Source organism: Battus philenor, unplaced genomic scaffold (genome assembly GCF_028537555.1).
Source record: "Battus philenor isolate CCGP_79_NKW_IND1 unplaced genomic scaffold, ilBatPhil1.0.hap1 SCAF_27, whole genome shotgun sequence".
NCBI lineage: Eukaryota > Metazoa > Arthropoda > Insecta > Lepidoptera > Papilionidae > Battus > Battus philenor.
In genome coordinates, this window is record NW_027181690.1 from 3853417 (window position 1) to 3881259 (window position 27843).

Genomic DNA, 27843 nt, shown 5'->3' on the forward strand with positions numbered 1-27843 from the left:
AATTTTTTTAAATCAAAAACCACTATTTGATTGACATATAATAGAAGGGGCGGCAAACTGGAGATCGCCCCAGGCGGCAAAAGTTCTAGGTACGCCACTGCAGCTACAGAACGAGCATGAACGTTAGGGACATATGTGCAATAGCGATAAATAAGTGAGTCACTAATTATTTAATTTAAGTCATCGATAATAATTGGTACCGTTCATCGGTATTAGTCATTCCATTCTGCTAAAGGGCCTGGTGGTCTTCCAATTCGATCCATAATTCCCTATGGAGTTTTTCGGTAAAGGTACTAAAGCGGTTTAACCTAAGCAATCAACGCATTGCCCCCGTCAATTGGCTATTTTTCGCTTCACGTGTTGCTATGATTACAACAACTTTAATTTTTAGTAGAAATTACTTATTTTTTTTCTGTTTAATATATTATCTGTGGTCATGACCGAAAACCGGAAGTAGTCCCATGGTATATAATTTTTAAAAGAAAATTCTCGAATTACTATCCAGTAACTTCAATACTTTTAGATTTTTTTGGTCAAGACCATTACTGCTGCCCAAATGGCATTTGGCAGAGGCAGGGCGCAGACGGCGATTAGCTTAACAGCTCTTTTAAAGTACTATTTTACCGGATTAAGAGGCCACAGAGCTCTCAGATCGCTTCAGCGGACGCTCCATGGAGTGAATAGGCTCAAGGGCCTATACGAGAGGACTACGTAGCATTCAGACACAATGGCGCCTAAGAGGACTCAACCTCGGTTTGGCCTAGCTATTTCATGTCGATTGGACAACAAAAAACTTTAAAATATGAATCTCTTCAGACTAAAGATAATTGACGTACCCAGCAACTAAGGATTTTAATAAAAAAAGCAATTATTTTATAGTGATATTCCTTGATACCATATTAAAAAACACTACCATAATTTTAAAATTACATGATTTATTAAGACTATTTTTCTACTACGATTCTCTCGATATCTATTTCGACCTAAAGATGTATTTAGATACTTTTGCATTTGACTGTAAATAATTACCAAACTACAAGGGTTTCAAATTGGTTTAAAATTAGAAACTATTATTTACCTTAAGGTGGCAGACACATGGGAGCAATAGTTATGCCGTAATATTTAGATCTAAATAATAATTATATATATAATAAATTAATGTTAACTAGATCTAAGCTGAGCTGTAAGATAATAGCGTCTCAAAATTACTAAAGAATTGTTGTAGGAAAAAACATATTATGAACAACTGTTTAAACTTACAAAATAAGCTTATGTTAAAATTGCAAGTGTCGAGAAACCACTACTTAGAAATAGTACTAACTTTGATAAAAATTCATAGACTGAAAAACTTGCCGCCTTTTCAGCATTCTATCTGTGGTCGGAGTTTATCTCGAATTAACGCATCCGGCCCATTTTTCCAACGAAAAAAAAACGACAGGACATTTTTTTAATTAAAAAAAGACATCGGTATGAAATCCTTTATTAACTTTTTTGGTATTTTTGAGACATTTTTTTTCTTCGTACCCACTTGTCTGGAATATAAAAGAGAAATTTACACAGTGATCACAATTTAGAAAAATGTAAGTATACACTAACGTAAACTGTCGACTGGTTAAGCTACACACACACTTGCGTCAAAATCCTTTGCAAACAACATGAAAGGAAACAAGTGTGGGTGTTGCTTAACTGATTTAAATAAAAAAATATATTTGGTCAATTACATACACAAGATGGCGGCAAAGAATAGCCGCGTTCGAAATATATGAGTAATGCCCAAACTTAATTCACTATAAAAAAATCTTGAAGTACATTAGCAGAATTGCATATTCTTATATAAATGTGCGTTGGCATCAAACGGAAACAGTTCTAAAATCACGAGTTGCTTTAAAAAAAATTTGGCATCGTCGAATTAGCACAGCGAATTTAGAAAGGGATGCCATCGATCCAATTGTTTGTAGAATATTTCGTCCAATATCTGACCGTACATTAGCGCTTGTAGGCCATCCACAAAGACTTGCCGTACGATGTTTTTTTATATAACGATTGGTAGTCATTATTCATCTATTGCCAGTACGTAATGGTTCGATTGTTATCCATCGAAGTAAGCGCATTGAGTCAGAATTCTAAACGAGTTAATATCGAATCTGTAATGAGTGCATACGTAATCCAACGAAAGTAATCAACATCGCTCAGCATATTCAAGTTGAAGTGGTAATGAGCAGGCTAATTAGCGCGCAGAGTTAATGGTACAGCCTTAAGGTGCCAAGAATGGAGACCACGGAACGGCAAGCCCCGTGTATGACAGTTAACCTCGTTAAGGTTGTCGAAAGACGCTGGTTGAAATGCGTTTCAAATGCCAAGCTTGACTTAAATTCTCACTCGAGAGCCAATTACTAAAAAGAGCCTCAAATTTATTTACTTAAGAGCCTGATGGACTTCAAATTTAGTGAGTTAAATAATGTCACTACTAAAAAAGCCTTTCAACTGAGTAACTGAAAGGCACTGTTTTCCAAAATTGTTTAGGTGGACCCCCAGGAGTTCATAAGAGACTTGACGGAAATCTACGTTAGCATGACAAAATAATTTGGATTTACAATTCGTAAGCGACAACCAATAAAAATTTCTCTACTTTCGATAGCGAAGAATTAAAATGATGACTTTTGACGAGGTTTGGGAATTTAATAGAAATATAACTGCAGGGGTCCACTGGAACTAACTAAATTTTGATAGCAGTCTATGATAAAACAAGTCTGGGATCCTTTATTGTAGAGGTTAAGCGTCTTCAGCGTTTTACCGATTTAGAAAAATCCAGCTAGTCTTTGTGAATGTACCTTGGCCTTGTTGAACAAAATCAAATTTTGGACAAAATTTTTGATCAGTTTCATACCATCCTAGTGTGCCGAAATAGGAGTTCTATATATAAAACAATAGCATCATACATTCCGCTCTAACCCAGAGCACGTCTCATACAATTTGTTGACTATTTGAACTACCTACACTATAAGCAAATCATAGTTATGTTTATATCAACTTTCGTATACCAATAGCGTCTAAAGGTTCATGGCAGTTTTAAAGTTACAGGCACAGTTACGCGCGCGCGAAAGAAAAATATTAAATTACATTCATGACCTAATATAACTGTTATATTTTACTGTGGCAATTAATATCAATAATTTAATAATTCCATGTGGAAATAGATAACTAAAACGCTTTCGTTTTATTACCATTAAAACAATAAAAAAACGATAAAATAATTTACAGTTATTCCATTATTTGCAGCCATTAAATATAATATAAAAAAATAAAATATTTCCTACAGCACGTAACCGTTTCACGTTTTTGTCATAACACGTTCATTATTACTCGCAAACATTTTATTGTCTTATACTGAATAATTCGCATGGTTCACGTATTTCGATAATGAGGCTTAGCCTGAGCAATAATAAAAATATTTTAAAACCGACCGTTACCATACTGTATTCAAACAAGATCAATATCATAAAATGTACGACTTATCTCATCGATTTATAATACCGAGCTAAGGATGCGTTTACATTTTACTAAAATGACAGTCTACAGGTATAATTTGCACGGTGACATTTAGCTTTTGATTAAAACTTAGAAAGCTTTAAAATATTATTATTAATATAAAAAATGTCGAAACTCTGAATCACATAACATCGAATTTTCGAAATTAGTATAAAGAGTTAAATTATAACTCGCCAAGCCACTTTTAAATGTATCTTATCAATAATATTAGATATATAGATAGATTTTGTTACAATAAAAAATACAAGTCTACCAAATAATAATTTAATAATTATGACGCTGAACTTAAACAATAACCGCTGCACCGCGCGTTAGGTTAAGTGAGTCAATACAACTGAGGTTCTTATTTTTTGGACATACGAACTTTAATGCTAAACGCATCTTAGGTGACAGTTCTGCGATTATCCAGAGGCTCTGATCGGTGCCCCTTGACCCTAGTTCCTCAAAGACCCGTTTCCCCAAGCGATCCAAGAGTCTGACACCCTCCTAATCCGGTAAGTGAACAGACGAGCGTACGGTGATCTAAAGACGCTCACGCAGGCCACTTTCTGCCGGTGTTATTATAAATATATGAGAGAGACAATATCAAGTCTTTCGGCTAAGTGGTGATGATGAATTAGCGGAAACTGTGCCAGTAACAATGACCTTCCATCATGAAAAAACAACAGAGATACGTGCACGAAATGTTCACACCTCGAAGGCTACAAACAATGGGCCATTACACCGATATGGGCAGTAGTGCATGGACACCGCTTCGTAACAAATTAGTGTCTATCTATAGCAATTTAATATTATAACTTAAACATAACTATGAATTCGCTCACATATAACAATGACTCGGACTCAACAATTTTTTGCAACAATATAGTAAATAAATAAAAAAAACATTGGCCTATTACAAAACACATTAGTAGTATCCGAGAAACAATATGTGGCAACACTCTTAAAGACATAATGACTCCGTGGTCAATTCCTATTTACTAGAACAAAAATTATAACGTCATATTATGCTTGCCGAAAATTGTCGCTAGATTCCTAAAATATCAAAGTACCGTTTGAAGTGGGTCTCCTTTACTCACTAATCATAAAGGTTGTTATGTATCCCTAAATGCGTAATATACCGCCACTACACGTATAATATACAAGCTATGGTTATATTATACGACTTTATGTCAGCCTTTTGAAATTCCAAGGATCATAGCGTTATTGTACTGCACCGTCTTTATACATGTTGTTACGAATTATTTCTGGTTAAGTCATAATTGTCAAAATTACTTGACGTGTATTAATGTTAAGAACATGATTTGTTTTTTTTTTTAATTTATGTAATGGCTAACATCCTGTACCAGTGAATTACCAAAGGCTGACATAATTTTAAATACAAACAACATTATGAATTAAGTGACAAAGCTGCGACCATGTAAGTACACAGCGAGACGAAAGTAAGCTAATTATGTTTATAAAAATAAATCGTTTATTGTCTATGCAAATATATTCCAAAATTATTTAAAACAAGAAACTACCAATTTGGTAGAACCAAGAATGTATGTAATGACATTTATGTCAATGTCGCCATACTTAGTATTTTTGTAATATATACGATGATGAATTTTAGAAAATATTTGCATATTAATAACGATAGCGTAGCGTATGCTACCTTAATTAATACTTTTTTTATCGTATTATTTGTCATTTTTTATTTTTTTTTTGTATTATGGCACCACAGCCGCCATCTCTAATGACAATCACACTCGGCTTATTGTGCATAAGTAAATGTTACTCAAACTGATTTAGAGACTGTTTTATAGCACTATTAGTAAGATTACCTTGTTTTTTCATTTTTTTTAATTATTATCGTGAAGCACAGTTACTGTAAGGTAATTTAATAAATTCAGTAATAAAATCGAAATATCTGTTTTTTGTTACAACGGAAATATTTTTCACATAAAAACATTTTTAATTAATCATAATAATATAATAATCGTATGATATATATGAAATCCTTATCTCTAAACCAGTTCAATGTGCATGCAATGTTAGAGCTTATAACCAAAACAAAAAACTTTATTATACCATGACAGCAAAACAATTGTTTAATTTACATCACAACCACCAGCCTGCCTACAGTTTAAGCTCATTTGTTTATTGAAATTTAGACTTTGCGTAGTGAGTATCTACGTCAGAATTTGAACAAAGACATTGGCACTATAGCTAACACGAGTCACAGTAAAAAAAATCGTTTTAATTTATTAATAATATTTTTAAATTTATGTATTGTAGTATTACGAGAGAAGAACGTTTAAAAATTGATCTAGAATAACAATGGCAATTAATTATGCAGAAACATTTGAGAGAAATCACCCATGTATAATAATTCGGCAATAACAATATTAAAATATGTTTAATCGATAATACTACAATGCACAAATTATAATTCACAATAAAAAAAGAAATAGATTATCGACATTATCCCGGTAAAATTTGTCACACCAATAAAAAAATCTGACACAACTGTCAAATTAGAGCGGGAAAATAAATTCCATGCGATTGCGACTGTATTTGCCGAACAGAGATAATACCAGACAGTAATAAACTTATCATATTAATGAGGATATGCGTCTACATAAGTCAAAATTTTTAGCGAAATATGTTTCAGGAAAAATACAACTAATGAAAAAACTTTTGTTCCTATTTTTATTGTTAAAGTAGGAAAAACCGAAAAATGTAATGTAATACATATAAAAAAAAATTGTTACGCTTATAATAAATTTGCCAATTATAGATGCATCCTTATCTCTTTAAATTGCTTATAAAACTTCATTTGAAAGAGAGCCATGTTAAATCTGTAAAGCGAATATTGTATAGTTGTATATCCCCCATTTGATTATAAAAATTATGTAACAAATGAATTTTAAAGTAATTTTTAAAAAGGTAAACAAAATGCCGACCATCTGTGAAATAAAACGTTTGTAAAAAAATTTCTATCGTTTAACAATGTGCATACACGAATGCAGACAAATACACAAAACACATTCGTCCAATTATGTTTATTCTTCAATTCAAGCATTCCAAAGCTTATCTCAATATGAACCTTATTTTATCTACGTATTTCGAAATCGAGCGCACACAGTGATTTTATAGGAATAGAAAAAATAAATAAATAGACCTTTTTTTTTCTCCAAACCCAATGGTCAAACGATCGAGTTAGCTTTTCGATTTTGTTATAAAAACGTGTAAATCGAAAAGTAAAATATAATTACAATACTAAAAACAAATAGTACACGAGGACGTTCAAATAAATAATAACGTCACAGCGCTAATATAGTTAAAGACGCCATAGACAAATGATATGTAAATATACCTTTGCACGAAAATGCTATATAGCTGTTTAGCAGGCTTTAATATAGCAGTTTTATTTTAACTCTTAAAAATACATCTATGCAGTATTATAACTTATCAGTTAAATTTAATGAAACATATATAGTTATTAAAATGTTTCGATGACATTTAATTAAATAATGAAAAAGTTGCCAGATTCAGAAATTATTTTTGTTTAAATTTTTTTTGTCTATGAAATCTTTAACCTATAAGACGCATACATTCAAACAATACGGTTAAAAAACATTCATGGCATTATTGTGGTGCTACTATAAGATAAAAATATTTTTTGCACATTTTTTTATTATTCACAATAATCACACACTATTCTCTCATTTCGAAAATGATTTTAGAAAAAATACATCAATTTATGATTCCATAGTTTTCAAACTCTCAAAAAATATTTACAGCACAGTCTCTATTTCTATTTACCATGATTAATTTCCATAAATTTTTCAGATTTCTTTCTCAGGTTGCAATGGTAAACTTATAAAGAACACATTTGACTAATTATCACTACCGAAATCTTTTCCACGTGACAAGTAACTAAAAACGTATTCCAACTAAACATAGGAAGATTTTTAAATAAAAAATCCATTTTGTAGTCCTTCCATTGCTATGAAATTAAATAAAACCTATTTACCACACCATCTTGAGATCTGTCACTCACTTATGTAACTTTTTCAGTTTTTTTTCACAGTTTTTATCACAATTTTATTTAAATACTGTTTTCTCTTAGGTGCTTTGTAAGATATGTAAAGTCACATTGCCAGAATTTAATTTATTGTGTGACATGCGTTTTGTTTTATATTTTTGCCGAGCCGGTGTTGCCACAGTAGTGGAGATTTATGTTGGTATTGACAATCCAGCGTTCAAGACGTGTACTTCCCTTTGCTTGGCGAAACCTGTTGAAATATATTAAATAATAAATTATTGAAAAATTTTGAACTTCATTCCCGATTGCAATAAAACGTACTTTTGTGTAAAAAATAGTGTATACATATTTATATTAAACATCGATCGGATTTTCGGGTTTGTATTTATTTATTTACATTTTATCTGAAATTATGGGAACAATGTTAATGACTTACTAATTAGATATAAAGAAACTATTTTCAGACTCTCAACCTATGTCGGTAGCAAAAGTTCTTCTGCAGATATCCTGCAGATTTCTTACCCTCCGAGCATAGTCCTCTCACTTAATTCTGTATGTTATATTATTACGCGCTTAGTATAAAAGAGGAAATGATACCTGGCTATGTCACGCGATCGAATTGACCGCGTAGTGAGGCCGGGTGCCCTCCGGCTGGTACAGGGTTATAGACGCGATGTAATTATTCGACATCACCTAAAACAAAAAAAAAAAACTTTTAAGTATAATATAAATTTACACATCCACTGGTGTTTAAGTTTCAATGTCCTGAATGTTTACCTCATTTGTAAAAGGTTTTACACATGTTTTAAACCATCCTTTATTAAATTAACACAGAAAACTTTATTTTTTCTATTGACTTGCGACATGCTTATAATAATAGGTTGTCAAATATCTCCCTTCCGCTTTTTTTGCTCTTTATTCAATGCTTTATAAAAAGTGTTACAGTGATCGGATTTAGTTCAAATATGCGCCGTTTTGTTCGATAATCTGTTTCTTCATAATACCTCCCTCGTAGAAGCCCCCCTCCTTATTTGCGAAGAACTCGGACGGCCACTTTTCACAAACCTCTTTTGAGTTCAACTTTACACCACCAAGGGCGTTCGCCATGGACAGGAACAGGTGGTAATCACTTGGCGCTATGTCCGGGCTATATGGTGGATGTGATAAAACCTCCCATCCGAGCTCCCGTAGCTTCTGACGAGTCATCAACGAAGTGTGTGGTCTGGCGTTGTCCTGGTGGAACACTACACCCTTCCTGTTGGCCAATTCTGGACGCTTCTGGTCGATCGCCTGCTTCAAGCGGTCCAGTTGTTCGCAGTAGATGGTAGAATTAAGCGTCTGGCCATATGGGAGCAGCTCATAGTGGATGATTCCCTTCCAATCCCACCAAACACACAGCAAAACCTTCCTGACCGTCAATCCCGGCTTGGCCACTGTTTGGGACGATTCACCGGCCTTCGACCACGACCGTTTTCGCTTGATATTGTCGTATGTGATCCATTTTTCGACGCCAGTCACCATCCGCTTCAAGAATGGGTAGAGTTCGTTCCGTTTCAGCAGCATATCGCAGGCGTTGATTCGGTCCAGAAGGTTTTTTTGCGTCAAATCATGCGGCACCCAAACATCAAGCTTTTTTTGTATCCAGCCTTCTGCAGATGGTTTAAAATGGTTTGGTGACTAACTCCCATCTCCTGGGCGATGTCACGAGATGCCACATGCCGGTCTAACTCGATGTAGTCCATGATTTGATCGGTATTTGTCATCACAGGTCTTCCGCCGGCTGGCTTATCCATGGTGTCGTTTTTGCCGGCTCTGAATCGTCGAAACCATTCCTCCGCGGTTCGAAGTAGAGTACCATCCCCCAAAACACCATTAATCTCACGGAACGTTTCTCTAGCGGATTTGCCTTTAACGAAGGAAAACTTTAAAATAGCGCGAATTTCGGCGTTAGTGAACTCCATGTTTACACGTCTATAACTATTGAACGCAATATCCAAACTAATCATGCATAGCGTCGTTTTGTAGGTTATGTCAAGACCTTTCAAATTATGTATAGTATTGCCAGATACGAGCTCTGTAGCGCTTTGTACATAGCCGCGAAATTCAAAAGACAAAAAGGCAGAAGGGAGATATTTGACAACCTTTTATTCTTATAATATTAAATTATTTATTATTTTCTCTACTCCTTTACAAATGTATCCACAATTGTCCATCAAAGTACCGCAAGTGATACGCGAGCCTTAGTTTGTCTCCACCCTCCTCCCTCGTACATACAATAACTTACAGCAAATGAAATTAATTTTCAGAAACCCACCTCAAATATTATGTCCTGGTAGCCGTAGCAGAAAGTGGAACCGAATGGATTGGTGGTGTTTGTGGAGGAGGCCCGGTTGAGAACAACTGGCCGCTCGCAGACGCGCAGCGCCCGCGACACCATCTCCCACTTGCTGTACGCCGTGATGCTCACCGCGCCGCGACTTTCCACCAGCGCGTTTGACTCGCATCTGGTACATCATCACTCATTAACCTTAACCTTTTGGGTTCAGACTTCTCCCTGCCCATACAGTCACTGGAGACGGAACACTTTTATGCTAAACTAAAATATTTAAAGCGCAAAAAGTGATCTTTTTACAAGGTGTTAAATAATTATTCAGTGTTATATGTGATTATTAAAATTGTTTATTGATAAAGTAACTGCGTATAGACTTTTAAAAATCGACAGATATATACGCCTTTAGACCACAACGATGACTTATAATAAACGCATATCTGCGTCAAGGTCGCCTAGAGATACTAGACTAGCCTTCGTTAAGTAAAGACACTTTATAAAAGTTAAAAGTACTTGGCTATCATCAACATCATGTCAACCGATGGACGCCCACTGCAAACCATAAGCCTACCCCAAAGACAAATCAGCCAATTCCTGCGACCTTGACTATGTTGGTCCAGCTAGCAGGGAGCCTACCCACACCTTGTCTTCCGACTCGTTGTGGCCACTTGAGAACTTTCCAGCAACAGCTATCGGCTGCACGAGCAATGTCCCCGCCCACTGCCTTATGCTTATGATGATAACTTACTTGTCGGGTTGGACGGTGAGTTCGAACTCGCAGCGATGGTACATGTTGAAGTTGTAATGGCCCGGATAGTTAGTGTGAAGCACGAACTTCTTCACCTGATGCGTACGCGCATCGAATAGCACATCCTGTATACAAAGTAATAAATTTATATTCATGCTTCTGGTATTTACATTGTGTGTATATCACACCGAATCTATACAGTTGAAATAAATCACACAGAATATATACACGTCACATACAGTGACTGTCATAATCACACCTGTAAACATATGCAAACAATGTACCACCATACCAGTCCCAAAGTGAAGTAGTTGAAGAAGTAGTCGGAGGCAGGCGGTGGGCGGCGGCGCGCGGTGGGGCGGTGGATGCGCATCTTGTCGTCCGCCTTGTAGTAGAGCCGCGCCGGTGCAGCCAACGCGCGCGCCACCGCCTGGCAGCTATCCCCGAAGCGTACCACGCGCCGCGTCGACAGCGAGCCGTCGCTGTTCCGGGATGATCCTGTAACCATATCAGTATTATCACATCAGCCAATAAAGGTCCACTGCAAGGAATCCTCCAAAGATCGCTATGACCGGTCCATGATCTGAACTATGTCGTCAATTCACATCGTAAAAATGCAACCTAGGCCACGTCTTCAGACTCGTCATCGCCACTCGAGAACCTTCCAACCCCAATGACCGACGTCTGCACATGCATAGTACCAGAAAAACTTGTAATCATATATTCCCTGCTATACCCAAAGGCAAAAACCTCAAGGTTTCCCCACTTTTACGATACTAACCAACTTCAAAGAAGTTACAAGTAGACATCTACAGAGACTTAGTTAAAATTCGTAATCCTACCTTCAAGAAATTGGAAGTAAAATTAAAATAATTAAAACTTATTATGGCTTGTCGAGCATTTGAGCTTGTCAATGAGGTCCAAAATGAGCGACCAGGTTTCTCTACCATAAGTCAGCGTTGATAACACATAGTTCTTGCATGTTATGACTTTGAGGGATACTGGACGAGAAGATAATCTGGACCCTTTTCTGATCATGGCCCTATTTGGAAACCATCTTTAGCTTTCTATTAAATTTGACTCCCCCTATAAATTTACTAATGATGTACACAAGTGGTGAATGAGACACGAGTTGAGAAAAAATGTTACAGTGCCGTAAGTCATCACAGATAACACACATAGACCTTCATCATTAGGCACTGAAAGATGTTCTTGAAGAGAATACCATAAGCGCATAGCTTGTTGGTTAGTCTCACCTTCCGTGTACATGTGAAGGCGGAGGCCGAGCGTGGCAGAAGGCGTTCGCAGCACATCGCAGCGTCGCAGGTGCAGCTGTTGCCTGTAGCAGGACAGCGGCAATTCCGGCAACGGCACCGCACAACGTCCACTGTTACTGGTTGTGCTACTGCTCATCTGAAACCACATAAGGCTTATTCATTTCCACAACATATCTTAGACTTTCCATTTCTTAATTATAATTCTAATATTAAAAGTATATTATTAAAATATCTTACTATAGCATTCAAGAGTTTTTAATTAATCAAAATAACTTGGTTTTTTGAAATATATACATGGTTTTTAATGTATAAATTAAAATATGTTCAAAAAGAAATATTGTTGATTGTGGGTGTGGATTTTTTTCTGGCCGTCTAGATAGTGGTAGCTACCACTGTAAAATATATCCTGATCTATTTTACAGTTCAGTGGAAAGATTCGATAACTCATTACCTCCTAGATATTACACCTTTATTTACATGTTCTAAGTTTAAACAGTTCTTTACAGTTTTAATGACATCATACCTGATGCTGTGATCCATAATAAATAGTAGTTCTGGACACGACGGGTGAGCCGCCATTAGGGAACTGCAGAGAGCCAAGACCATGCGCGTAGCCAGGCTGGAAACGGAACATATATTTTAAAGGAGTATAGAAATAGTTCCATGTTGTAATATTTATTGTGTAAATGGTTATAAGTGTAAAAGCTGCGAAAGGATATACACACATTTACACCCACTAATAAGCACCCTGTATAAAGTAATCAATCTGAAATACAAGCTGCATGTTAGATAGTAAAGAATAATCAAAATTCAAATGTACGAATTCGAATTTTGAAAGTCTCTAAAGTCTTTAATCACACTTTATATATATATTTGAAACAACATTTGACGTGGTATGTATAAAAGAAATGTCTAATATTGCTTTTGTTTTAAATGGCAGCTAGCATCTAAATGACAAAGTTAATGGTAATTTAATCTAAACTTTAATTTGACTATTACTTTATCTGCTTTGAGTAACCTAAATTGAATCTTAATGACAAGATTATTTAAGATGTTAACAGAATCATCATTTTAAAAATACGTGACACAGATTTTTTAAATTAATTTTCTGAGGTTAGTCACCTCCTGTCCACATTACTCGATATCGGGTTGACGTTGACTTACGGGACAATCTGTATACAATCACATGATAGTTTCAAAGTTTGTTGTGTAAAGAAAAATTACCTCAAATTTACTATCGACGGGAAAATAAAATGACAGGCCACGAAAGTTGAGCGCGAAGAGATGGCGCTGCGAGTCGTACAGTCCGGGGTGCGTCGCGCCGAAGCAATGCTCTACCTGCTCGATAGATGGCGTGATCTCAGGCGAATTGAAGCACATGCCACTGAAAAATTGTATTTACTGCTGTTAATATAAAGTTTATTTTCACTTAACCTACAGGATCTGTGTCATCGAATAATAATCGTTTTCTGACGTGTGTTTTCGATAAATATGCAATTTATTTTTAAATGATATTAATGATTAACCTTTATAGTTTTTTTTTTTAATAATTGCAATCTTGTATATTAATTGCGATCAGTTTTGGTAGCCAAGGCAATAAGCATAAATTTTAGGGTTTGTAATGCTAGTATTTAATAATATTATCACATAAATATTCACACTGTAGAAACTTAGGTTTCCTCTCGGTCGTTGAAGCAGTTGAAGCATATAAATATAGCACATTTGTGACGAAAAAGTACTAAATAACTATATCTGCTTATCCGAAAATAATTAGTAAATCTTTTGGTAACTCATTGAGTTGCCTCCATAAATTTAGTCATAAATCCAAAAGAAATTTATGAATTGATCTTGACTGTTGCGCCTCCGACTGTATTTGCATAGAGGCGCTTTGACTTTAATATTCAGGGTACTCAAAGTGCGGGGAACGGGGGAAGGTACGGCCTCGCATATGCCTCCTCAGCTCTAGGTACGGGGCGCGGGGGTCGCGCTTCGCGTATGCCAGTTTAGTTACGTTGAAACAAAGATTTTTTAATAAAATAAATACTACTTCCATACTAAAATATAAAAAAAAAACTGATTTAGTTATAAGGCAAATAGATACGCAATAAAGTGATTACTGTACAAATAAATACAGATCTAAAACGTTAACATACGATGGACGTGTAAATTGCATCGTCCCTGACAGATTGGCGCGCTAAGTTTGCGCGCGAACGTTTTTTTTTAAAGTCATTAGGTCAGTACACACACGGACGTGAGGCCACTTCAAATTAAAAAATATATATATTCTTCTATATATGTTGGCGAATGACTGGGTCATTTATAAACTGTTTGAATTTTTATTTGTTTTTTATACTTTTTATATTGCCAGTTAGTGTCGCTATGCATTTTGTCCGGTTCGTTTGTTCTTTTTTGAAATTATAGTAAAATTACTACTATCGTTTTCAAATATTTAATCTGTTTACAGTCTACACGTTCGCCAAAAAAATAAATGCTATCCAATCCCACCTGATGTGAAGTGGAGGAGAAGACACTGCAAATCACTATAGCCTATTCACGCTTTTCTAGGTGTTCACGTTATACTTGGACGGTACTTGACTCTGAGCCAAAAACATACATCGGTTTTATTATATGTTCATAGATAATTGTGACGAAGAATTGTATCAAAACATAGGTCATTATGTTCTCACAAATCAACTGTTGATATATATAAATCAACTGTCTTTATTCTATTATTTTTCTATTTTTTTTATCGGGTAAAGTTAATAATCCTGTAAAGGACAAATGAAGGAGCAATGGTAGCTTAGCGGTAGAGGTCTGAGACTTGTGACCATCGCGGATTTAATTCCTGGGATACCATGTTATATAATGCTCTCTTTGTGCATTTATTATATATGATTACCAATGCTCACAAATTTGTTTCCAGGGGATGGGCATCAGCGTCGTCTGCGTATCATAATACCAGCCTACGATCGCAAATCCACCTGCCAAGCGTGGCGATTATGGTAAATCCCCCATAGATATCTTTGAGGTCGGCTTATGCCTTGCAGTAAAGCTGAGACGATGAAAGCTTGTGGTGAATTTATAGCTCATTTGTTGTACATTAATATTTACTTCAAAAATCAATTATTTCAGAGATATTAAATAACGTAACGTTAAACGTATTTAACATTTTAAAGTTCGGATTGCTACATATTAAAATTAATTGTTTTTTACTATCTGTCTCTGCAGATTTTATGCCGCCAGACGTTATTGTCCTAAGGCTTTTAAATAAATTAAAAAGGCAATGATCACATTATAAAGGACGATTGGAAATAGGTGTATATGCTTTAAACGTTTTTGTTAACAAACGATATATACATTCACTACTTCTACACGTATAATAAATAAACTTGTACATAATTACAACTGTTGTCTCACTGTTGTTTAGAGCATCTGTTCATGAGATTTAGGAACGAGATTGCAATTTCTATTGTCCGTTTTTAACCTAGTTTATCCATTGTTTATACTGATTCCATTTTGAGTTCGCTTGTAATTAATCGTAGCACATATTATAGTTCATTTTTGATACTATTTTTAAAATGTAACAGTTGTAAACAGGCCTTATTAAAAAAAATAACACATAGACAGTCCTCCACGAGGCAAACTTATTAACCAGTTAAATTGCATGTTAATTACGTATACAATTGAGTAGACGTTAAACAGTTACACTGATGATTCATCGGTACAACAATGAATATAAATGGAATTTTTTTACATGTCAAACAGGGGTATCAAACTCTCGACCAGTGATAATTATTTTTGCGGCCCAAGTAATATATCCGAATTGAGAAATTCTCCCGAAATATAAATGTCAATAAAGTTTGACACCCCTGATTATCATTATTATGGATATATAGTATGTAGTACGTTACTCACCTATATCTAAGCTTAACTAGTTTCATATTGTAGATTTCTATAATCTTGAGCCGTTGAGCGACCGGGTCGAATATTAACCGGATGCCGTCCTGCGGCATGTTTATCACTAGGTCCACTGATAATGGATTCTGAAACAAGAGATTATTTGTTAGAGAAATTCAAATTCAGTGGTTATTCAGGAATTTGTAAAAGCCAAATTTTAATCTGTCCACATTGATATGTAAAGGTTCATATTACCTTGAAAGCATTGCATGTAATATGTAAACAAAAACGTAATCTTTTTATCAGATTTAATATTTAATTTATTGATTAAACGAAGGCTTCATCATCATCATCATTATGATCACAAAAACCACCACGACTACCAGTCTCGCTCTACTCGCATCAAGCGACTTCCCGCAATCCATCTACTATAGTTCTAGCGACTATGTCATCAATCCACCCAGTGAGAGGACCTGCCCAGGTGGCTGTCCACAGGTAGTCTACTGGATCGTGGTCGCCACTCGAGAATCTTTCGGCACCAACGAGCAGGATGAGAGCCCAAATCATGTGAACGTCAAATATCCCTCACTGTAAATTTAAAATATCTTTATAACAGTTTACATTTTCATGCACTTTAAAATCTTCGATTATTTTAACACTAGAAGTAGTAATCTATCGCCGGTTCATCTTAAAAGAAACAATAATTTTTAATGTGTACATTTTTTAAAGTAAAAATCATGTACCCTTGTCACATCTTTCGATCAACTAAGAAACTCTTGAATGCAATAATAAAATAAAGTGCTATAAAAATAGGCTGTCGTTAATGTTCGCTAGAGTTTTAAGGTTCTGTAGTCAATACCAAGGACCGGCAAACGCAGCGTATAACGTCTGCCGACAAGGGCTTCCAAAATTTCGTGGAGGTCAATGTCCATCTAAAATAATGATGACCTATGATCGTAAAATAAAATCAGTATACCTTTATTACTAACTACCTATTTTTAATAAAACGGTAAAGAACTATTTTCTAGACCTATGATTATTCATCTGTTAATTTATTTCTTTTTTTTTCTCTGTTTTTTTATTCTTTCTAAGGCAAGTGCGATCCAAATCAATTTGATGTTTTTATGTAGTATTGTATTATTTATAATATGTATTATACCTTATTTATAATATTTATATATGTTTATACATATGTATGTATATTTAGGTACGATTGGTTACATATATACATACACATGTATCCCAATATATACTAGTTGTTTGTTCTTCTACCTTTTCCATACTATGGTTGTCTGTAAGAGATTGCCTTGTGTGATAAGAACGCCCTTTGTGCTTTTTTTATATTATTATGAAACTATTACTATATGTATCCTAGCATGTACAATAAAGAAAATTAAACTTAAATATTAAATAGTTTCAAATACTATTGTGTCGATATAAACTGCCAACAAAATATTTAAAGGTAATTTAGAATTCAGATTTATATATAAAGCAAAATATATTTTTCATCTGCGCAAAATTCTATTGTTCACCGCGCAGTACGTTTTAAAAAAAAAACAACTGCCACATGAAACGTCACCATAGCAAACATCACGCTATCAATACGCGTTAGTTAAAAACATGTTATTTTTGCACGTTAAGAATTTACTACGCGACAAAATTCGTAATCCTAACACGCTATAATTATATACTACGCGTAAACAACGAGTAGCCACAGACTAAAAAAGCTATATCAAATAAACAGTTATCATGATTGCGCATATACTTACGCTTGTGATTTCTAGTTCTTGCGATAAATTATATAACATTTTATCAATTACATTAGATCCGTTATTATTAAATCGTTTTTTTTTTTAGTTCTATATATAAATTCTTTTTGGTCATTGACATTTAGAGACGCTTAGACTTAACCTCTTTACAATGACTGAACTAGTGGGCTACAACTAAAGCCTCGTCTCTTTAATTTAATTTCACCGAATTGGCATCATGTCCTAAATCTAGAGTGTATGGCTTCCTTCATATTTAAGCTGCAATTAAAATTTATAACAAAATACTATCACTGTACAAAAAGTAAATTCTTTTGATATTATTATCACTAATAATATATTTTGAAATTTTGGTTTGACTGATACAGAATACTTAAAGGCATTTAGTTTAATAAATAAATGACAAAAAAACTTTTTAAATAATCGTCATTCAATCATGCGATTAAGTTAAATTTTTTATAGCAAAATAAATGAAATACGCATTACGCTTTTAAGTTGCACCACATCAAAATCGATAAAGTAATTTGATGCACCACGATCGAAACAGAGCCAATGACCCGCCAACTGTCACTTCCAAAGTACAGTCAGCAAAGAAAATTAATCCACACATATTTTTATTTAAAAAATAACATAATTTTAAATTTGGGAATTTATTCAATCTATAGCAGTGTTTCCCAAAAAGGGATCCACGACCCACAGGGAGGCAATTTTATTGTAAATTTAGCGGGAAAAAAGCTAATTATTAAATAATTGCGATAAATAATTATTATATATACTTTCGTTAAGCGAGACCAAAATATCAACACTGTGTTAGGCGTCGTCAAGTAAATTTCCCTGCGGCAATCGGCAGGCTCCACGGGGAACCCCGGACGTTTTAAAATGTCGCTAAACAACGGGGTTGTTCGAACGTGGATGTCCCATCTCAACTTCTGTAGTGTTTCACGGTATTCACTTTGCGTTAATAAACTTGTTGATTTAAAATGCATATACATTGTACAGATTTTATAGTGATTTCTTCCATTTAAGTTTCTCACATCAATAATTCAATTATTTATAATTTGTAAAATAATGTACGTTACATAGGATGTGCATAAGAACTTTAAGAAGGCTAAGATGGGAAACACCGCTCTTTCCGCTTTAGGACTCTATAAACTCTATAGCTTAAGGACTCTAAAACTCTGTGAATTTAGGATCACTCACCTGATCACTATATAGTACTTGAACACCTCTTATTGTACCCACTTGACTTTGTATGATAGCAACTGACTGAGAAAAATGCATCCCTGTAACAAAAGAAAGCATGTATCAAAATCAAACCACAGAACCGTTGTTAAAATATGAGATGTTTAAATTTCCTTTCTAAGCTTATCATTATTTCTGCCAGCGATAAAGGCATCGCAGTGCAAAACCGAAGCAAATTTCTTGTCCATTGTGGCTAATAGGCCACCGCCATATATTTGCAATACAACCAATGTCCAATAGGTTAATAACGGCTTGTATCCAACATTATTCGACAACCGTACGTTGCTTTAGCTGGCCCTTGGTGTCCTCTCCAGAAGAAACCCTTAAAGGCCATAAGTTCTGCTTGCTATGTGATCTGCCCACTCCCAATATAACTCGGCGATCGGCTGGGCTATGTCGGTTACTTTCGTAACTCTACAGATTTCCTCATTTATAAGCTTAGCACTCTCCATGACTTGTTAAGCATCTGGAACCATGTCAATGAGAACCGATGTGAAAGACCACATATACATACATAATGTGCTTCATTATATGTGGTTGTTAGGTTGGCAATTATTTCATAACAAGAATTTATGATAGCATTATTATAAATTATTACGATTACATTTTTAATTTTATCGTCATAGTCATATGAGCGATAGACGCCCCCCGCAACGCATTGGCCTACACCAAAGAACGCCACGATTATCGGTATTGCGCTGCTCGCATCCATCGACTTCCCGTGATAACTATGTCACCGGAATATTTTTAATTTACATACCTGCATTCAATTATTTATTTCAGATATAAAATTGAGAATTTTCAGAATTTAAATTAAGAATTCTACAAATAATTCTATGATTATTCCTTATACGGTGTTTAGAATTTGACATTGTAGAATTTCGAATACTAAGAATTTAAATTTAGAATTTATCGAACAATTCGATTATGTCGCAACACACGTGTAGTCGTTGCATAAGTGCTATCGCATGACGTTCGCAAAAGACCTTGTAATTACTGAGGGCCGAGCGCAACGCCCGAGCGTGTACACCGGCCGAATATTAAATTAAGCCGGGCGACAATTACGGGGATGGCACACGTAGTACGTTTCCCGCGCCGACTCTAGGGAACTTTTGTTACATTTACTCACGTTCAGCAATAAAGTCTTTAATTCTAGAACTAATGGCTGACCAGGGCATATTTTAAAATACGCAACGTTTCTAATGCTACTTCAATCACCACCTAAGACATGTCTTACATCACTTAAATCGATAATATATCATTAAATGTCACCTGAAGACTATAGGTAATCGTAAAAAAAACTACAAAATTACGCCTCGAATTTTCATATGAAATCCGTAAGAACTCTACCTCCAAGCTATTGTTTTTCTTTGTATCTACTTCAGTCTAATTTATTAGGAAAACAAGGAAGTGAGTTTATATTTATTCATGATATGTCTTAGAAATACGATAATATCTCAAATGTTTAAACAAAACTTATTAAAAGCGATCACGTAGTTTCAATATAGATTCCTTCGACTGTTCGCCGTCGTGTTGCCACCGAAACAATTGTCGCAAAAAAGGGAACGTTATTCTGAATAATAACACGCCCATAAGGTCACCCATCAATATTTATTACATACGGCGCCGTCGCTTCGACAAACGTTGACTTATATTTTTCTTATATTTATTCATTTTGTTTCAATGTGTTTTATCAAATATAATTATTTTTTTAATTCGTCTGCGCACGCTGTTAAAAGCGAAAAGATTCAAAGTTCAGGGTTTCATTATTAGTGCAGTATGTTTTAGAATAGTCAAGGTCGCGAAAAATCGCTGAATGCGGGCAAAGCAAGACCGGTCATTGTGACCATTTTTGGGTGAGTTCTACGCTTCGCAGTGAACGTATAGCGGCCGAAATGAATGCAATATCTGATTATAGCAAAGTATAAAAAAAACTCCAAAAGAAAGCCCAACCCGGGGTGTCACCCTATGTAGCGCTTGCACCCAGTAACTACATGAAGCGTTTGCCTATCAAAAAATCTGACATAACGACTCGATAAATTAACAAAAGCAATAATTTTTGGAAAACTATCTAGACAAATTTGTATCCAGGTATTTTACTCGTAAGAATTTACTTTCCACTATATACAGATGAACCTATTGAGGTTGTTGGACGACGATAGATTAATTAGGCCGCTTATAACACGTCTCTTATTGTAAATCTTTGGTTGGGACCTATTTCACAGCTGTGAATGTCCTAAGGCTGATACATATATATAAACACGATAATGACAGATCAACACCTCAACTAAATCTGCAATAAATAGTATATCTTATGAACTACATTAAAACTGGTTTCACGATAAGAAATAGAATAATTCTTGAAAATAATTATGTAAGATCTAAATCACCTAAAAACACAGTAAATAGTAAAAACATATGACCTAATTTTGAGATTTTAAAAGGCAATGATGAAATAAATCAGTTATTGTTCGACGTATCAGATTTGATCTTAATCTAGGTAATAATTCGTTAACAATGAAAATGTATTTAATATTTATTATTATTTGTTAAATCATCTAATTATTGACACTGTAATTTTCAATCTGAATACAATTGGAACATAATAAAATATAAATAAATATTTCTATTTTTTAAATTCAAAAAATTATTCGTTTTTGGTTTATATACAATTTTAGTTTTACTCTTGACAGATGACAAATCTATTTAATTCATGTATTCATATTACAATCAGCTCAGGGTCATTATTACTGGGACATTATTATCACTTGTTTCCGTCATGAGAAGAATACCCGAAGAGCCCAATTCGAAAGTAACTAGAATCAGATTCGTTTTATAGTGCCCCATAATGACCACCCTTCTACTTAAAACCACGATGTTTGAAACGCGATTTGGACTTCCGTTGCTATTAAATGTTATTGTCAGATTTCGACGGTTCTAGACTATCTACATATTCTAGACTATATATATATATTAATACAGATATATTTATATTTCACCGGATTGGGAGCCCACCAAACTCTTAGATCGCTTCAGCAGACATCCATGGACTGACTCAAGAGCCCTCACGAGGAGACCATGTCTTCGGCAGTCAATTGTCGATAATACCAGCTAAGCATTTCGGTACAAGAGCGCCCGAGAGACATGAATCTCGACTTTTTCGATTGCTGTTGCCTGCCTAGTAAGAATACTATCACTTCAGAAAACGCTGGGAGAAGAAGTGTCGGAAGAAAATCCAGCATACACCAGGAGTCATATTCTTGGTTTTAATCGAGATATTTTTTCAAATTACGACATATTACAAAAACAAATTAATTTATAAGTACATGTACACTACAATAAAATGATGATTATACCGTAATCCAACAGCTGTTAATGTTCACGTATTAATAAAATATAGCATAAAGAGACAAATTACTCTAATCGAATTACAAAAAGTCGGACATAGTTGTTTTTATTTACCCCCATTATCACGATGAATCGGGCGCGGCTGAGCCGGTTATGTCTCAATTACGTTATGCGCTCCGTATAATGTAAATTAGATAATTACAACCTAAAGCACTAACTGCATTATTATTGTCCAGTTATATAAAGATAAACAAAAAACTCTTTTATTCAAATTTTTAACTTATACCAGGACTATTATTGATGGAACATTTCCTTTTCCCTATTTTTCTTTGGAGAGTTCAAATCACATCTTCCACCACTTACTAAGAAGACAGTTATGGACTCTGTGATTTTACCATGCCTCACCTACGGATGCCAAACGTCAACGTTTGACTTGAAGACTAGAAACAAAATACAAACCACTCAAAGAAGAATGGAGAGACGATACTTGAATATCAAATTAAAAGACAAAATAAGAAACACAACCATCCGCCAAAAACGTGTACAACAGATGCATTTATCTATTCCCTTCAAAGAAAGTGGAGCTGGGCAGGTCACGTGGCGAGGTTCGCTGATAACAGGTGGACAGGAGTTATAATATGGACGGGACCACGAGGTACCAGAGCGAGAAGCAGACCTAATGCCAGATGGGCTGACAGTGGCTATGTTAAGTCACGGGTGGCTTCAAGTTGCCAAAGATAGAGAAAAATGGAAAGCTTTGAAGGAGGGTTTTACCCTGAGGGGATCTATACAAACTTAGTGCAAAATCATCAACTTTTTTTAAAATCCATTGCAAGGCGTTATTGTTGAGAAAAAGAAGCATATAGTATAGCATGAGTATCGACGTTTATTATTCGATATCATTACAACGAGAACAGGAAAACGTATAGCCTTAAACATACCATGTCATATCATGTCTTGGCCGCCATCTTTAAGAATTTCCAAACATTTTGTCATATATTTTCCGGAAGTGACTACATATTTGATTCTACCCAAAAAAAATGTATTTGTACTTTTATTACTTGAATTGATTTTATTTACTAAAGTGACTACACAAATATAACAATCAAATAGCGCTAGAGAAGATTTTGTAATATCAAACAGCAACAATTCGTGATATTTACGTCTCATTAGCTAAGTTATTTCTTTAACTGTAGCATCATTAAACCGGATCAAAACAATGTTGACGCACCACTGTATTCTGGTTGTAAAGACGCCGTAGATTTTATTATAACAGTCGGTAATCTATGTGACTAGAATCATAGCGTATTATAACTTTAATTATAAAACCCTAAATATCTGCCAGTATTTAAGACAATACATCGGATATTTACACAATCTTTATAACAGCTGACTATCTAAATTGAAGTTTAAGAATAGATAATACAGGTTTCTTTCTCTTAGTTTGCGCATTGACCTCCAGTACGCCATCTGCTGTTAATAACTCTTATAAAAAATATTATTAGAACAAAATGTAATTATGTATTACACTACCATGCAGTTATATTATGAACAGTATTTATTACTGTGATGATTGTTAGTTTAAACATTAATACAAAAACGTTGAAATACATGAAACTCATTCAAAATGAATAATCTGCAACGGGTGTGATACAGTCCACTTCGGTACGGCGCTTGTCGGCCACAAAACCATGCACATAGCAGAGCGTCCACTATAATCGTCAATCAAGAAATTGTATTCTCTGCAATTACAATTTATTATAATAGCATAAGATGAAGGTAAAACGTAACTGCATCAGCTTGTAATGTAAAACACTCATCGCGAGTTTATTAAGAATCAAGACGCGCTCAGTGTCGCGGCAGGTAAGTGCCGGCCGTGGACATTCACCTGTGGCCGTCGACTATAGTCGACGCTTGTACCGGAGTTTTTTTTATGGCCTTCCGTTATTGGGGGACCTCTGCTTCCACCCCTATCTAGTTTGGGTCAGGGTTGTTTTTTAAATTTACAAATTTTTCAGTCTTTTATATTTTCACTCTCAGCTGTCATCCTGCACATAGTCTATCATACTTTACTTTCATACTACAATTCGATCTGTCTTTCTTTTCCATTCTGATTGGCATTCGTTTATCTCCCCATCCTTTTCGTTGATTTCTTAGTTTTGAAAAAAAAATTATATTCGTTTTTTTTTTAATTTTACATACTACATTAACATTATCACAGATTTTTGGGTTTTACATTCTATTTTATTATCATTCAATATAAATTATTTCTGTATTTTGCTGTTTCCATTGCTCAATATAAATTTCATTTATTCATTTTCGTTACTTACGTACCAGAGTGGTTAAGCATTGAGGCTATTTCTCTATCATGCTCTTCATGGAATAAATTTTCACTGCACATAAGGAATTTTAGGGACTTTAAGTTATCGTGGCGTTTAGAGCTTGCTGCACTCTAAAACTGGCCATAAATCATATACCATCGGACTGAGATCGGTCAGTTATGTGGTCGGTCTGGTTCATTGAACTTTCATCATAAACTTCACGCGTGAACCGTGATTGCGTGTCAGATTATTCACAACATGAATTTACGCGAATGCATATCAAATCTTTTAATACCGCAACGCCCAAACCTTATCAGCGTGACAAACAAGCGTTAGAGTACATTGTTTACGTCGATTTCAGTTCCGGCGCGTGTAGCTTTCGCAAATAATATTTACTAACGATAAATAATATTACGCAGCATTAATAGAAATGCATTTTAAATCCGCTGACTAACAATTTTACATGAGTTTTTCATGTACAAATACCATTTATGGATTGGTAGCATGGTAAACGGGATTTGGCTGCACGAATCGGGAGTGAGGATATCCAGGAACCTTACTATGCCTATTCCTAATTTATTAATTATACTCTCCTCATAGTTCCTAACCTTTAAGACATATTAATGGGGACGGGATCTAGTCTCCACCTTCTCTGACAGCTGTACTTTTTAACCCTTATTGAACCCCACGATTCATATGCTTAATTCTCACCAGATTGTGGGTTTGAATTGGATTTTGAATAAATATCTATAATATTGGTTATCTAAATATAATATAATATTGGGTTGATTTGGATTTTGAATAAATATCAAAAATGATGTATTTTTCATTATTCATTTATATTCATTTCAATTTAATAATTTTTATATAAGTGAAGCATACGAAAAATTTGCAAAAAGCGCTCTCTCTTAAAGATCTTAGTAAAACATAATAATATTGCAGGTAAAGTCTTTGGGAAAACAATCTTTAATATCACAATAGATGGCACCCATGTTCAAGATCATGTCTAAAAATCCGACATTTCCTCATATGAAACATCTATCCAGTTTTACCAAATAGATCTGGTAGATATTTTTTTCTTTTCAATTCGGCCTTTTGCATATAAATTTGTTTGCGTCATAATATTAGTTATTAGATCGTTCGTAAAATAATTGAAATAATCAATAATGCTACTGTATATTTCGAAAAATTTGACGAACATTATTCGAAAAAGAAAACCTATTATGGATCCTATTATCCATCATTCTGGATTTCAAATTATTAAATTATTCTTCACTGGAATATTGAAGAACAACATTCCAGTGAAGAATAAAATAATGCAGAATTGCAGAATTTTTCTTTTTTTAGGAAATTTATAACCATCTCTGTTAGACTCATCACTAGAACTGAAATAGCTTTTTGAATTATCACTATTAAAATTTATAAAGTTTTCTTTATTTATTTTTTGGATAAAAAATAAATTGAAACAATTTATAAAGGTATGCTCTGTTGGTAATGAAAAACTGCAAAGACAATCGTATGCGCATTCAATAGACAACGTGTTCCAACATGATCCAACTTGTCACCTCGCACGTACCATACGACCGCTGCAGAAAACTACTCTTGTCACGTCAGAGGTGACTTGCGACCGACAAGGATTAAATGCCCCATGCGCGAACGAACTACATGACTCTTCAAGCAGGAGATGGCGTTGTTAGGCTGTCATTTCCCGTACGTCACCAAGAATGAACTAATGATTCAGTTCTCGCTGGACGACAAATATGCTGACTGCAATATCATCGGAAGTAACGGAGTTGAAAATGCACAGTGATGAGGTCCATAGACAAAGGAAAGTTCCCGATACAGCCTAACGGATTAGCAGGTCATATAGCAAGTATGCCGGCGCATTCTTCTTTATTTATGGCCAAATTTTTTTACTGCACAGGCCGTACGATTGTGGAATGACTTACCGCTGAGTATAAGACGCGATAAGTCACTACCCATTTTTAAGAAAATGGTTAAGAACTTTTAACGAAACCTATGATTATTTATCCGTTAATTCATTTCTTTTTCTTCCTCTGATTCTTTGTTTTTTCTGAGACAAGTGCGATCCAAATCAGTTTAATGTTTTTATTTATTATTGTGTTATATCTATAATATGTTGTTTGCCACACTTATTATAAGTATGTATTTTATATACATATTTTTGTATGTTTATGTATATATTTTTTGTACACGTGAGCTATCCATACTTACCTACCTTTTCCATGCTATGGTTGTCTGTAAGAGATTGCCTTGTGTGATAAGACTGCCCATTATAATTTTTTGTATATTTACTATACAACTTTTTTGCATGAAACTATTTAAATGTATCCTATATGTGTATCGTGTATACTAAAGAATAATAGATAAATAAAAATAAAACAAGATGATGTGGCAACGGTCAGAACACATAGCGCCCGGAACTGATGGCTGCTGATATGATACGATGCTGGACATATATATTATATATATACAGTTCATAAATATTTGTTGCATTTTTTTTTATAACTTGTTGATATGCATTAATTATAATTTTTCTTTTAACAAACTCAACCAGGTGACTAGATATAGGTGTACAATACCCGGCGATAAATATTGCACATGGACCTTTGGAAAGAGACAATCGGTTAATTTCGGCTTCGTAGAGCGTTATATCTGTCGCACGTCTGACAAAACGTCACATAGGTACTGTAATAACTTTAAAAAGGTTAACGTATAGTTTATCTGCTGTCAATAAATGTATTGATACATTCTATACAAAAATAATAATAATATAGTAAGAAAAACGTTTAAATTGCAAAAATCGTAAAATCGAATTATTACATATAAAAATAATTATTGTTTCCTATCCATCCCTGCAGACTTGGTACTGCTAGAAGTTCTGAACGCGTCGAATTGGAATAGAAAATAAATTAATGTAACATATTTTAGAATTTAACGAACTTTTTTACCTATTGGAAACAGGTGTAAAGCTTTTTCTAACAAATGAGCTATGCATGCTCTCTTTTAAAGATTTTACATCGATAACAAATCCTGTATAATTATATGTTTGAATTTAAATACACTATCTCCGAAGTTATGGATACAAAAATACGTTAAAACACATTCATGAACCATAAACATAAATTTTATGTTTTACTATTTCTCAACATTACATTGTTCTGTTTAATAAAGGAAATACATTTTAAATATGATAAAGAAGACGTGGTCAATAAACTCGCGGTTTGTGTTTACGTTTTTGATAACGTGACAATGCCGAGGACTACGAGAGTGTTGAGTTATCCCGGCACGTTGTGTACGTGGTTATATTCA

The 27843-nt window shown here is 34.5% G+C and overlaps 1 protein-coding gene across 1 annotated transcript in view; it reads right to left on the reverse strand.

The window, feature by feature from the left end:
* Positions 1-3880: 3880 nt before the first annotated feature.
* The window catches only part of LOC137925477 (PHAF1 protein CG7083), a 28142-nt gene continuing 4179 nt past the window's right edge, over positions 3881-27843 (reverse strand). The window contains exons 2-11 of the mRNA XM_068768924.1: positions 18800-18882; positions 15852-15979; positions 13161-13320; positions 12460-12555; positions 11916-12072; positions 10952-11157; positions 10660-10784; positions 9897-10086; positions 8180-8275; positions 3881-7832 (exon numbers count right to left, since the gene is read on the reverse strand). Of these exons, the coding sequence (XP_068625025.1) occupies positions 8189-8275; positions 9897-10086; positions 10660-10784; positions 10952-11157; positions 11916-12072; positions 12460-12555; positions 13161-13320; positions 15852-15979; positions 18800-18882 (1232 nt within the window). The 3' untranslated portion in view covers positions 3881-7832; positions 8180-8188. The remainder of the gene's footprint in view (positions 7833-8179; positions 8276-9896; positions 10087-10659; positions 10785-10951; positions 11158-11915; positions 12073-12459; positions 12556-13160; positions 13321-15851; positions 15980-18799; positions 18883-27843) is intronic.